Genomic DNA, 13,880 nt, shown 5'->3' with positions numbered 1-13,880 from the left:
AAAACAAACACAAAAACGTAATTAAAACATAGAAATGGCTAATAAAATGTTAAACCCTAACTAATTCCCTTATGTGTAAGTAATTATCTAGCATATTAGCAACATTCAAAGCGTTTGTACTCACTCAATAATGCGCAACTTACAATTACATCACAAAAGCAACATATATCATGCAATATTCTAATTTTCTACTATTATTATGCGTACGTATGTTAGTTTACAATTAGTTTAGCCATGCAAAGTATAATTCCCAGGTGTAATTCTTTTGTTAATATAATTGGTAAGTCTTCTACTGCAAACAAATTAATAAGATTATTATTAGTTGATTATTCAGATTAATTTAAACATGCAGAATTAGGGGGGTATACAACATTTTGTACTACCCGCTCCAGCAATGCGTCACGTAATCCCCCCCTTGCGCCACCGCAGATGCGTCGCATTTACAATGCGGCGCACAATGGTGCAAGGAGGGGCAGATGCGTGACGCATCTTGTGGCGTACGGGCGGCACATTGCTGGAGTCGGCTTGCGACGCAACTCCTGCAATGCACAGGGGCCGCCCATACTTAACGTGGTGCATCACTCCTTACGCCTGCTTCATAGGCGTAAGGATTTGATGCAGCAGTGTCGTAAAACTAACTCAGTGAAATCTTGTAGATTTCACTGCGTCAGTTTTACGGGGCTTTCCTACGAGGGAACGCCCACACTGCGACAGAACGGCCACATGAAACCTGACGCAGGTTTCATGTGGCGCAGGGCTTTACAACGTGACGCTTCTGCCTAGATGCCTCACGTTGTAAATAAGTCGCAATGTGGCTCATGGTTTACACCACCGCTACGTCACAAAAGTGACGCAATGGCGGCGTAAAAGTGTCGCAAGGGGCTTGTAAATCTGCCCCAAAATTTATAAGTCCACATAACCTACAATAAATGAAATATATTAAGCAATATTAAGTGACAATGTAATAACAGTTTTAACATCTAACCGACAATTAATAAAGTGACAAATGCTAGGTGGGACCCATAGCCCTCACCCATTACAAAAAATATATACCTTGATAAAGTGGCCGTGCAAAATGTAATACACTTTTAAATTTCAATTGAGAACTAACAGTGCCCTAAGAGCCAAATATCCCCTAAATGACTGATAATATAAAGTGACTGTGCGGGAACAGATAAAATGCACTCTTTTTTTTACTTTCACAAGAATGTCAAGATAAAAGAATGACAATGCGAATGCCTTACATTTAGCAGTCCAGCAGCCAACCGCCAGATACAGTGTAAGTGCAATTACCATAAATGCCTGCATTATCACCAGAGTGCTAAAGAGTCGATATCAGTTTTCAATCACCACATCTTGCGCGTCTTCCCCAAACAATACCCCCAGATTCTTTTATAGCATTGTAGCTCACCAGAGATATTCCTGAGTCAACTCTCTACTTCACCTCCGTCTCCAGGGATCCCAAATGGCAGATTCTGCATTATGTATAGCGGCAATTAACCATTTTGAAAAAAGTCCACTCTACCCAAAATCAAAAGTCAGCTTCCATCCAGGCCAGGCCAAGGTAACCTCCAAGTTTTGGGTAACAGGGCAAGATTGGGGAACCAAAAGCAGCCTTTGCAAAAATGTTCAAACCAGACCCGCTCACTTCCTGCCCATGCTCTGTCTCTCTCTTTCGCCACTTTCACTTCTCGGTCTTTGATCTTTCTCTCTGTCTCCCTCCCTCTCTTTTTCTTTCTCTTGTAAATTCCCCGTGCCTGTTGTTATCAATCTCAAGTGCCTAGGGAAAGTTACTTAGGCACCAGCAGCAGCTCTGGGCTTTCAAAACCAGATCCAGTGGCTCCATCCCAAAGGGGAAATGCACAGTGGAATAAAAGGCTAGTCCGGCCTAACTGGGGGAGAAATTTGGATTTGCTCTTCTTTGTCCACCCTGAATAGGCAACAGCATGGAACGCCAGTCTACCGTGTTTAAGAAGTGCACAATAATACATCCCAATTAATCCTCAGCCCGGAATATCTCTAAAATATTTCAAGCATATCCAACCTTGTGGGAATTTACTACTGATGTAATTTCATGCAAACAACATGCAGTCTGTTTTTTTTTTCTTGCAGTTTTATATAGGCAAACGCGACCCAATTTTATCAGAGCGCTTTACATGAGCACCGGTTGCAGATGGACACATTCATTTTTAGGCATGGGGAGATTAAGTGATTGGCTCAGAATCGCAGGATGTTTGAGTCTCCCACCAGGATAGAACCAGCTTCAAAGTTGGCTGATCTTGCCATTAAGCCACATCCTCATTGTGTCTGTGATACAATGAGATTCCTTCCTCCTCCCCATCTAGCCTCCACAACACTTTCACTGCGGTACCACCCACCTTGGAAAGCTTGGCCACATAGTCATTTCCCTCAACCTTCTGAACATAATTTTGCACTTCAAGTACTCAAAAGCCTTCTCCTCATCCAGTAATAGGATTGCAAATAGCACTGGCATCCGTAAGCCAGTATCATCCTAAGGTTTTTGGGGCACAGGGCAAGAAAAAATTTGGGGCCCTTGTTTTGCAACAATTTTGAATTGTATTATCAATTTTTGCTATATTTTATCACGTGTTAAAGATTAAGATACAAAAATACACAGAAGTGAGCTAGAGAGAAAGTTCACTTTCCCAGAGCGGCCCTTGGAAGGCGGGGGCCCCGGGCAATTGCACACTTTGCCCATGCCTTAAAAAGTCTCTGACATGAGCATCTGCCTAGGCGATCATGCAGTTGTCGGATAGTTAGGCATGTTGCACACCCCAGTACTAGCTAGATTGATCAGGGTGCACTAACCTGGAAACAAGCTTTCCAAATCTGCCTTCTTTCATTGCAGCCTGTACTTTGATTTCCGCATTTAATGCCACCCACACTTGACGCTCAGTCTCCCTTACTTTGGTAATAATGTATTTAATTTCCTTTTTACAGTTGAGTTGTTCCACCTCTAGTTACCAGTAATACATTGCATATTTACTCAAGAGTAATAACATATTACTGAAGGGTTGTGATTTCATAATGCCTCTTGCCAGGGCAAGCAGCCAAAGTGAAATGCAAGCCCTGAAACAATATTGCTGCTGTTTAAAAATGAAAACGAGAATGGGCTTTAATTCTTCAGATCTATTTTTCTAAAAAAAGGAAAAAAAAAAGGGATCAGCATTAAAAAGTTATGACAATATGTTTCTTTTTTGCACACTATAAGTCATTATAGGAAGAATCTCTCTGCATGTTACTACTCCTTCTAAACTACAGCCCTTTTTAATTTGATTGCATTAAACTGATTCAAATATATTTTTGCAACAAAATTACTATATGCTTGCTGGTGTGTTGAATTTCGCTCTACAAATTCTGCTTTCATGCCTGAACTCATACTATTTCTTTCCTATAAAGAGGCAATACACCAAGGATTTAAGCAGTTTATGGGAAGGGTGATGGTGGGACAATGTATTATAAGGAATAAAATATCCTCAGTCATACGCTAAGAGGAAGTTGCAAGTCATCTTTAAGTTCCATTATCTTATAGAGGAGCTTGTCCTTCAGCCTCCCTCCTCTGTAAGACCACAGAACTCCTCGGTAGCTTGCAATATCCTTAAAATGTATGGCAGAGGCACTTTATCCCATATATTGAATGTCATGAGTCAATCAGAGTTATTCTCTTTTTTGCAACGACTTAAATATTTTTGGTAGATTTTGGAGAATACTTGATCCAGTTTTCTTATACAGGTTGACAGACTATTGGGTTAAAGAGTTTTGCCCGACTACATCTGCCTATTTATTTGTTGCACCTTTATCTGATTTTCTTAAATATCCCTATCTGTATTGCTCAAAGCTGGAAAAGCCAAATACTGAAGGAACTCACCTCCCATTCTCTGTTCCTCTCCTAAATGCCCGGTAGAGATCCTCATCATAGTTCACAAGTCCCTGCACTATATCCCTACATTATGTGCCACGGTCCTACCTGCCTTCTTGACAGAGTCAATGTATTAACATTGTCTCCCCTTCATCACCTTTTCCGCCTAACCACCAAACTCATGCATCCATCCCTGGGACGTGATATACTGCATGTGTGTGGCAACATCTAGAGGCTGTCATACTTTTTTGACAACCTGTCTAATGATAGAAAGGTTTCTTTTTCCTGCCATCCATGTAATACCTCTGTATGTTTTTTTAAGTGAACGTGTTACTGTCATTATAATTACCGTGCAATAAAAAAGATTTAGGTAATTAAATCGAAGTAGCAAACATTTCAGGAGACAAAACAATGGCAAGGGACTATAAAGAACAGATTTAAACGAAAAAGTAATTAAAATAATTCAAGGTAAGGGAAAGGTAAATAGGGAATAGTTTAAGAAAGACGGGTGATTTACAGGGGTTAACCCCGCAAAATAAAAAGTAGAATCAGGGGGCTCCAGGGGAATCTTCCTTAGACTAAAAAAATGATAACAAATTAATTTTTTTAGAATTAAAGTTGTATGAATTATCTCATCTACATTGGATGATAATTTAATTTTTTGCTTCTGCCTGTAGACGGCAGTTGCGATTCAAGGTGGCAATTCAAAGGAAAATATTTGTAGATGGCACACTACTGCCATCTACAAGCATAAAATGACAAATTAGATTAATAGCGAGTGAAGACAAGCTATTTTATCTGATGTAATTTTGAACACAAATACATATATTTGGGACTTGAAATAAATTATTTGCGAGATAAATTTGAAAATAATTGATTGGCCCAAAAAACCCACATGGAACCATTTGTTAACCTTCTAAGTTCGGGTGTCGGCCAATAGCCGACACTGGGGAGGTGTTTAAAAGCCCCTCTGGTGGTCTGTACTAGAGGGAGTTCTTTATTTTATGTTTACATCAGGTAGCTTGAGAAAGGCTTCCTGTGGAACCTGTTTTTTGGGGGATTTTTTATGTAAACTGTGACGATCAGCTCACAGCGCACACTGACGTCATTACATTAAAGTGAAAGTAAAACGAACCGATGCACTGCATCAGTGCTCGGGTGGCGTATCTGAGCCCCCTGACCACTGATTGCTTTGGAAGAGGTTTAGTTGGAAAGGATAAGACTCTCCCCTTCCCTGTTGTACCTCTACCCAGTTATTCCCTGCTTGAGGATCACCACAGGAGAGCGGTCCTCAAGAAGGGATCCGCCCACTAGGCACCAGGGATGGGAAGAGCGGCCCCTTAGGCAAGGGCTTGCGCTCCCCCCCTGCACTTTTGTATATTTCACTCTTTCTGTCCTCTTGGGAAGCAGATCGGGGGAATTCCCTCCAAAGTCCGCTAGACAGCAGGGAAGCTTTCTTTCTTAAATATAGTGGTGGGGGCTATCCACCTTGGGCATGGCCATGCCACAACCCAAACTAAATGTAGCATCAGTCTGTACGTCCCCCGTATGGCATATTGGGGGTGATTACCCCCAATCTGCCCCTCTCACTAGGGCAAAAAGCCTACTAGACACCAGGGAAAATGTAAAAATATATATATATATATATGTGCCCATACCCCCACCGCCAAAACAGAGCAGGCATTCTTTCTGCCCCCTGGGGGGGACAGGTGGGGCTAATTATCCCAAATGTGCACTGATCAAATTGAATTTCAGTGTATACAACAAATATATTGTATTTGTTTTGATTAGTTGACCCGGGTTCCTGTCTGGGTATAAGGTTACGTCCATGTTGTTTTATATGCCACTCGATAACTTAGCAAATAACCAGTGGGCAAGCGAGATGCTGCAAAGTTTTGAGCGCCTTTGATCTGACTGCTTGTAAAATCCACTGTAAGGTCAGGCTTTGAATAGGCATCTGCTGAATGAAGTAGGAAGGATCTTTAGTCCTTGCCTGACCTAGGTCAGTCCAGTTTCAGGGTTGGTCTGTGGCCTGAGATGTGTGATGACTGGCCAAGAGCATGACCAAGCTGCTCACCTTAGAAATACAGATGGGCTGCCTTCCTAACACGCATCCTGTGTCTTATTTATTCTGGTCTGCAAGAGCCTAGCAACCGCATCTGGGGCAAGACGTCATCCAGAACCCAATGCAGAAATACAGATTACAGTTCTCCTGTGGGTTCGCTTCCAGGTAGCAGTGGCACACCTAAAGCAAATGTCCTTTGATCTGATTGGCTCCCTGCAACTGGTGAGCATTTTAAGAACACGGTCACAAAAGTAGATCTAGGCATAAACGGAGAGACTAGAGAGGTGCCAGTTGGACTAAATGAAGACCTCTACATGGATCTCTTGTTGTGGGAAGACCATAGACGCTACGGTCCAGAAGAGGCTGTGATCACGACAGTGCATGCCACCACCAGAGCAGGTGCATGACGTCTTGAAGGAAATAGCAGTCAATCAGTAGTTCGAAAAACATATAGGGTCCTTTAAGGTGACAGGAATCTTTGCGACTTGCTGTTCATGATACAGGTATTTTAAATAATACAAATAATATATCCTGCTTCGCGCCTACAATCTAGGATCCATGATGCTCCCCCCTCTTTGGTGTCCAATTTAGGTCGTGGAAGGGAGTTCATCCATTTAACATACAATTACAAACAATAAATCTACATGAATATTTACGTCTTAAAAGACAAAGTCAGAGATACAAGTCTGTACTATAAGCACATTCTTCTGCAATAAGGACAGGGGCCATATGGATTAAAGACAACTTTGTAAAAGCTGACAGTTTGCAAACAGAAAAATGCACAGAGCCAGGCAAGGCCAGGCTCCAGCATCTAGCTACAGGATCCTAGGCAACAGTTTGAGATGCCATTTAGTCAAGAAAAGTAGCATGGAAAGTTGGGTCGTCATCAAGGGTTTCTTGTTTATCCTCCTCCGTACATCCTTCCTATGCCCGTTTTTAAGATTAGTCGGTGATGTGATCTGCATGTCACAAGTCTGAATCTCAGCAAGGCCATCACAGTCTTTTATCCTTCCAAGGTCCATCTTTGCAGTAGCATTACACTGGGTGACAGTAACACCAATTATTTACAGCGCTTAGAAGAGGCAATGCTGCAGTATTAAGGTGCTACATAGAAAATGCATTATAAAAATATTCAGAAAATCAGTAAGTATCCTAGAAGGTGTAAATTAAAAGATATAACTGCTATGACGTATTACAGGAAACAATTCAAATGTCTACTTTACAACTACATATTCATATGCAAGATGGTCGTATATGCATTAGCAGGTCACTGCAACATGTTGCCCTCCCAATGAAGCAATCAAAATGCATGTTATTACCTGTTGTAGAAGGCTTGAACCATTGATCAATAAACTGGATTTTTGATTTGTTGCTTGACCCTTCAACGATTAAATATGTCCTCTGATTGAGGTTTATTGTCAAATCTTGAAAGCGACAAGTAATGTGTCCTCCCCGGGCATCTTTTATATAGTGACTGCATCTTTCCGTTTTCTTGTTCTGCCTGCACGAGGTAAAGAGATGCAAGTAGGGAGATAGGATTGGCATAAACATGATTTGTGTTGCTTCTAAGAGAGTGTGGCATATACCTCAAAGAAAGGCGATAGAGTGTGTCATCCGGAGCTTCAAGGCCTGCTCGAAAAGTGCAGTTCATTGATGACGTGTTGTAGGCCCCACAAGAGACATTTTCAGCTGCTGTTCCATTCTTCCCTGAAAAGAGATGATGTTTTAGGACAGGGGTCTCCAACTTTTTCTGCAATAGGAGCTACTTTTGTTCGATGGGAATCACCCTGACCTGCTATTTTGAGAGTAGTAATAGCCACCACTTCAGATAAGAGTAAACCAGTGACCACCATATGCACGATTACCAACTTAGCGCATCAGGCACGGTTGCCAAGAGTAATGTAAAATATAAATAATAATAATAATATCTCCCCAATACTGCACGATTTATCACTCAAGTATCAGATGTTAATATATTGTGAAAATTCACCAATTTTTCTCCGAACCCCAAGTTTATGATTTCTGAAATTACATATATTTTTGTCTCAAATACACACTTTTCAATGTTGGTATATATAGTGGCAGCTGCTACTTAACAGGTGTGGCTAGGGGTGAAAAATAATCACTTACCTGCAAGCTTGCCGCTGCCTCTCGGTCCTCTTCGATCGACTCCAGAAGCAGGAAGCGCACAGGCTCCCAAACTCCCCTAGCCAATCATGACTCTGCTGTCACCTGCATGACAGCAGCGTCATGATTGGTTTGAGCGCAGTGGTTCGACGCTCAGACAGGGACTAGGAGCCTGTGCATGTTCTCCACCAAGGCTGTGCAATACAGCCAGTTGGAGAATATGTTAAGTGCGCATGACTGTTTGGCCGGCCCAAGACGGCTGGCCAAACTGTCATGCGCACTTAAGAGAGTGCCCACCACTCCTCCCCCTGCTCCAGTGACAGCCCAGCCCGCCTCGCACCTAAAATGTAAACCAGCTGAGCCAGGATGGAAAAATAAAATGATAATAATATTGCTTTATTATCATTTTACTTTTACTTTTTGAACTGCTCACAGAGCAGCAGGCAACACTCGTCCGCCTTAGTGAAGGAGCCGCCACGGCGTATATAATAATTCAAACAATCAAAAGTTTCTAATTTAGTCGGCTGGGCTGCAAAAGGGAGAGCTACCTACAGGAAGCTGGAGACCTACAGGGAGATCACGAGCTACTCATTGGAAAAGCCTGTTTTAGAATAATAAACATGGTAATTTTAAAATGTGAACATTTCTCAAAAATCAACTTTACCAAAAACAGCCAGTGATTAAATTGTGCCGGGGATTGCAGGTGCTCAGCGCTAGCACTCCTATTTAGTGACCAGGACTTATTTTTAATCACAAAACTTAACAGAGAACAAGGGGCAGAAAAGTGGAAACTTAGAAAGAACATGTAAGAGTGAAAAAAAGAAGGAGGACGGAGAGGGTGATTAAATGAAAAGGCATGATGGGGTAGAAAGACTAGTCACCCCCGGTATTCAGAAAGTCTGGCATTTGTAGTGCTGGTGGCAGGTCCCTAAGAAAAACATATACCCATACACACATTTATTGTAAATTAAGAAATGTAAATTCCGGACAGAGTCCTGAGACTCATACACAAAGGGAAGATCTTTCCCATGTGGACATGCTATAGCAATAATATTCTATCAATTGCACATTTTTTCCCCTTGGTAGTGACACCTAGTAGGTGTGCCCAGAGGAGACTTAGCGAGGGGGTCAATGCATTTCATATGAACTGCAAGTTTGTAACCTTGCAACGGTGGTTTCTTTATGAGGGCGGGGGAGAATTGGCCCCCACCTGCCTGCTGCGTGCAGTGCGAAGTGTTAAAAATATAATGGCAATGAAATGTTTTCATTGCCATTTTATTTTTAACCAAGGGGCGCTGCAGCCGCCAACCTGCCTCTGATCCAGGAGGGCGTGTGCTCTGTTGCCGATTGGCAGCAGGTGGATTCGAGCAGTGGTGTCCATGCACTTCAAAGTGCACATGTCACTTTGGCCCGCGGTCTCACGCTGGCCAAAGTGACATGCGCACTTTGAAGCTGGAAACCAAGCACAGGATTCTAGGGCCTGAAGGAGCGTTTGGCCAAACCGCTCCATCCAATCCTGGCGCTGCTCTCATACAGAATGAGAGGAGCTACAAGATTGGTTGGGGGTTCTTCGTTCCACACACTTCGAAGGACAGCAAGGAGGACATGGAGCCCAGGGGTCAATACACTTTAGTTTTATTTAATGAATATAATGTGTAATGCATGTAGTTTGTTTTATTTTGGAAGGAGGTGGTGTTTTTATTTGGGCTTTTGAAGGAGGGGTTTTTTTTGTATGGGAAAATGTGGTTTGGGGTTTTTGAAGATGGTGGGGCACTTTGCTCGCCCTACCACTTTGAAAGGTCACTCATCGCTCCTGTAACATTGTGGGTATTTACGGTTCGGTTCCAAAAACTTTATTCGACAATTAAGTCATAAAAGTAATATATAAAAATCATTTACAAAAATGGAAACTAAAATACAAAAAATCATTACAGATTTATATAAATACCCAAAACATGATTAAGCTCTATACATGTTAAAGGAGCCAATATCTTTAAAATCAAGTATAAAGCAAACAATTTTCAGATTTGTACAGCAATATGCCATCATCCCTTAGTTTAAGTAACAATGCAGCAATGCATCCTAAAATGAAAATTTTTTGTTTGATCAGGGGCTATGCATATTCAGTGGGCACTTTTGGGGCTTATCAGTTTTGTCCGGATTACCCAAGACCACTTTATAAATTTTGCCATGGCTATTGCAATTGCCGGGCTTGGATCAGAACACAAAATTCGCATAGCCTCTTCATGCCTTCGAGTTTCAATCAGGCGACAAATAGGTATTACCCATTTCTTCTGTGGTAAAGGGGGCAAAAAAACATAAAATGGCTCAAAGATTCACTCTTGTCCCTGCACTTTGGGCATTTATCGCGAGACGCTCCAGCCCATTTAATTGTAAATGATCGGATCGGAAGCGTACCTGCCCTAAATTGGAAATAGAGCTTACGATCATATGGTTTCTCAATCAGGCCCCAATACAATTCCAATTTTGGGTAAACCTTGAATTCCAAAAATCTGCCTGTAAGGTGGGACGAACACCCTTTAAAAGTTAAGTCAGAACAGATCAGTTCCCAATATTTGGTCTTCATGTTTTTTTTTAAAGGGAAAACCGCATTTTGAGGATCTTCCCATAAGTCTCCCATTCCCAATCTATCTAAGAGCGATCTTATTGACCTCAACCAATATATCTTATGAGAGGAATCCTTTTCCATGATTTCCTTCAAACCCAAGGCATAATGCTTGAGCTCCTCGGTAGTCCATACCCTGCGCCAATACAGCAGTGGACGTAAATAAGCTGTATCTTGGAGCATTTTCAAACCAAGATCCCAGAATAGTGGTATCAGGGGGGTACTTTGCGGGACACCAGTGGCTTTCCGAATAAACTCATTTTCCACTAGTGTCAGGCGTTTTAAATGTTCAAACCCCCATAGCTCAGACCCATAAAGGGCCGAGCTAAGAATCTTCATCCTATAGATCTCGAGGAATGGTCTGATTGGTTGAGTCTGTGAAGTTTTGAATCTTTTTAAAAGGAAACGTGCCTGTTGCTGGTACTTCAATATAGCCAAATCTATTTGGCTTTTCCAGCACATATCCTTCTGCAGCGTGACCCCCAGATAGATAAATACGTCGACCTGCTCTAATGGGGAGCCATTCATATGGATGGTTCCTCTGAAAGATTTATAAGACTTACAAGGTTTAGGTCCATTAAGGACCATAAACTTTGTCTTGGCAACACTTATTTCTAGGCCACGCAGCAAGCAGAATTCTTCAAAGCGCCGGAGGGTCAGCTGGAGACCACTAGGTGTTTTTGAGATTAACAGAGTATCGTCCGCGAGCATGAGGACCGGGACACGATTACCAGCCATGGCCGGGGCATCCGTGGGGACCCGGGAGAGGAAATCAGCCACCCCGTTCACGAAGAGCGAGAACAGGGTCGGTGCCAAGACACAGCCCTGCCGCACTCCCCGCTCAAGGGGGAAGGCATCCGTAACCTCCCCCTGTCGTCCCCACCACACCCGGGCAAAATTGTCCTCATGTAAGCGGACGACCAATATCAACAACTCAGGGGCTATCCCCAGCCGCTCCAGTACCCGCCACAGCTTGCCGCGCGGGACCAAGTAAAAAGCCGCCCGCAGGTCGACGAATACTGCATACAAAACCCCTTTTTCCAGAATCACTGTCCTCCAATAGAGGACCATGAACCTGAAAACCTGGTCTACAGTGCTAGTCTTGGGACGAAATCCGGCCTGGAGAGGACTCAATATATTACTGTCCTCCATCCAGGTCTGGATTTTTCCCCAGACCAGACGGCCCATAATTTTTTGAATAGAATCAATCAAACTAATGGGCCTATAATTACATACTAATGTTTTGTCCCCTTTTTTGTATACGGGCACAATTTCAGCACCTTTCCAGGACTGAGGGACAGCCATCCCTTGGGCTATAGCATTAGCTAAATAGACAATGTATACCCGCCAGCTTTGCCTATCATTCGTAAATAAGTCAGCTGGGATGCAGTCCATGCCTGGGGCGCGTCCCTGGGTTACTAGATCAAGCGCCCTATCGACCTCCTCAACACTAAATACGGATTTGTTATAAAACATCATGTCGTGATGGAGCTCACTATCGTCCTCGGCTCCTTTTGCATATTGTGGCTTGAAGTAATCAACCCAAGAACTCTGGGCGACGTAGTTATGCGGGCTGTCAGTGATCTCACACCTTTTCCATTTAAAAATGTCCCAAAATTTTTTCTGATCTTTTGATGCACATGCTACCTTAAGATCTTGCCACTCGCACTCTTCCCATACCTTTTTAGCATTACATTGTGCCATCCTATAATTACTACGGGCTTTCTTAATCTTGCTCTGATCTTTTAGTTTTAATGCAAGTCCCAGTTCTTCCCGGGCTTGCTTACAGGAGGCATTAAACCAACTCTCCTGTTTTCTTCTAGGATCTCTTTTTGCTAAAAAAGGCCTGCAAAAATAAGCTTTAAGTTTAGTAAAGAGATTATCATGTACTATCTTAAATGGAGCGTAAGTCCGACTTTCGATGCCTCCTATCGCCATTGATGCTAATGCCTCTTCTACATTAGAATTAATACTGTTTATGATGTCAGGATGCTCTACTACTTTACACCACTTGAGGCCGCATTCATCATTTGATATAATAACATCTGGGCCTATAGCGCCGATTGCTAAATCCACTTTTCTTCTATGTCCAATTTAAAAAGTGCAACCAGTGGGTTGTGGTCACTCTCTATTCGGGGTTTTACCACCATATCAACGAGAGTGTGCCACATCCTTAAATGGACTAGAAGATAATCTATATTGCTTGCCCTGATGCCATTGTCATATGTTTTGCTTCCCATCCTGTCTGACAAAGTTCTGCCATTTGCAGCCCTCAGTTGGTTTCCCAAACAGAGCCCCTTCAAATGCAGGGCCGCCTCCGTCCATTTGCTGATGGGCTTTGTCTCAAGCTGCGGAACTCCCCATCTAAGGTCCTCCTCCTCCATTAGATTTGAATCATAAAGTCCTAATGGCTCAAAAGTCGTGTTGAAGTCTCCCGCTATCAATGGGAGCACATCAGTTGGTCTGGATTCAACAAGGGTATCTAATACTGTTATAACCTCTGATTTTTTCCCACCTGGTAAGCCCCTTGCATAAACATTGAAAATATCAATCTTTGTGTTTGACGGGAAAATCAACCTAACTCCCAGGATGTCACAACTTAAGATTGGGAGAAGTTGGACATTACATTTTAAGTTTTGTCTGACCCAAATGACCAGGCCTCCTACTGGCCGACCCTTTTGCCTTTTCTCTGCTGGGACAAAGAAGTTCAAATACCCCAATCTGTACACAGGCTCTGTTGACCATGTCTCTTGGAAAAGACAGATATCGTGTTCGCCAATAAAGTCCGTCCAGTGAGGCGAAGTTAATTTGGGTCCCACACCCGCCACATTCCAGGATAATATCGTTGTATAGCCTACAACCTTTACAGGCCTGCCAGCGCTCCCTGTGCCTAATGTTAGAGGGATTTGCCAAGGAGATATGTCCGAACCATAAGAGGGAGCTGGATTTCCCTCGTTATTAAATGATTCCAACTGTAACACCCCTCTAGGTTCCTGTACAACATCTCTATTAACATTTGTTAAGCCAGCGATTACAACTCCATCCATGGCACTTTCCATTCCAGACAACCCTCCTTGTTTTTTATCATCCTCTATATCAGTGGCTACATATACCTTTCCAGGCCTAGGATGACCATTTCTATCTTTCTGTCAATCACAGTCCGCTAGTCCGGACAACACATC

The 13,880-nt window shown here is 42.7% G+C and overlaps 1 protein-coding gene across 4 annotated transcripts in view; it reads right to left on the bottom strand.

Annotated features, from left to right (window-relative positions):
• LOC146805453 (granulocyte-macrophage colony-stimulating factor receptor subunit alpha-like) overlaps nucleotides 1-13,880 on the bottom strand; it is a 331,580-nt gene that overhangs the window by 129,185 nt on the left and 188,515 nt on the right. For all 4 annotated transcript variants that reach the window (XM_085622681.1, XM_085622682.1, XM_085622683.1 and 1 more), the window contains 2 exons: nucleotides 7,532-7,652; nucleotides 7,265-7,446 (listed from right to left, as the gene is read on the bottom strand). In XM_085622681.1, the coding sequence (XP_085478807.1) occupies nucleotides 7,265-7,446; nucleotides 7,532-7,652 (303 nt within the window). The remainder of the gene's footprint in view (nucleotides 1-7,264; nucleotides 7,447-7,531; nucleotides 7,653-13,880) is intronic.

Source organism: Triturus cristatus, chromosome 8, assembly GCF_964204655.1.
Source record: "Triturus cristatus chromosome 8, aTriCri1.1, whole genome shotgun sequence".
Taxonomy (NCBI): Eukaryota; Metazoa; Chordata; class Amphibia; order Caudata; family Salamandridae; genus Triturus; species Triturus cristatus.
The sequence above is the reverse complement of the archived record's forward strand: the minus strand, read 5'-3'. Positions and strand labels throughout refer to the sequence as shown.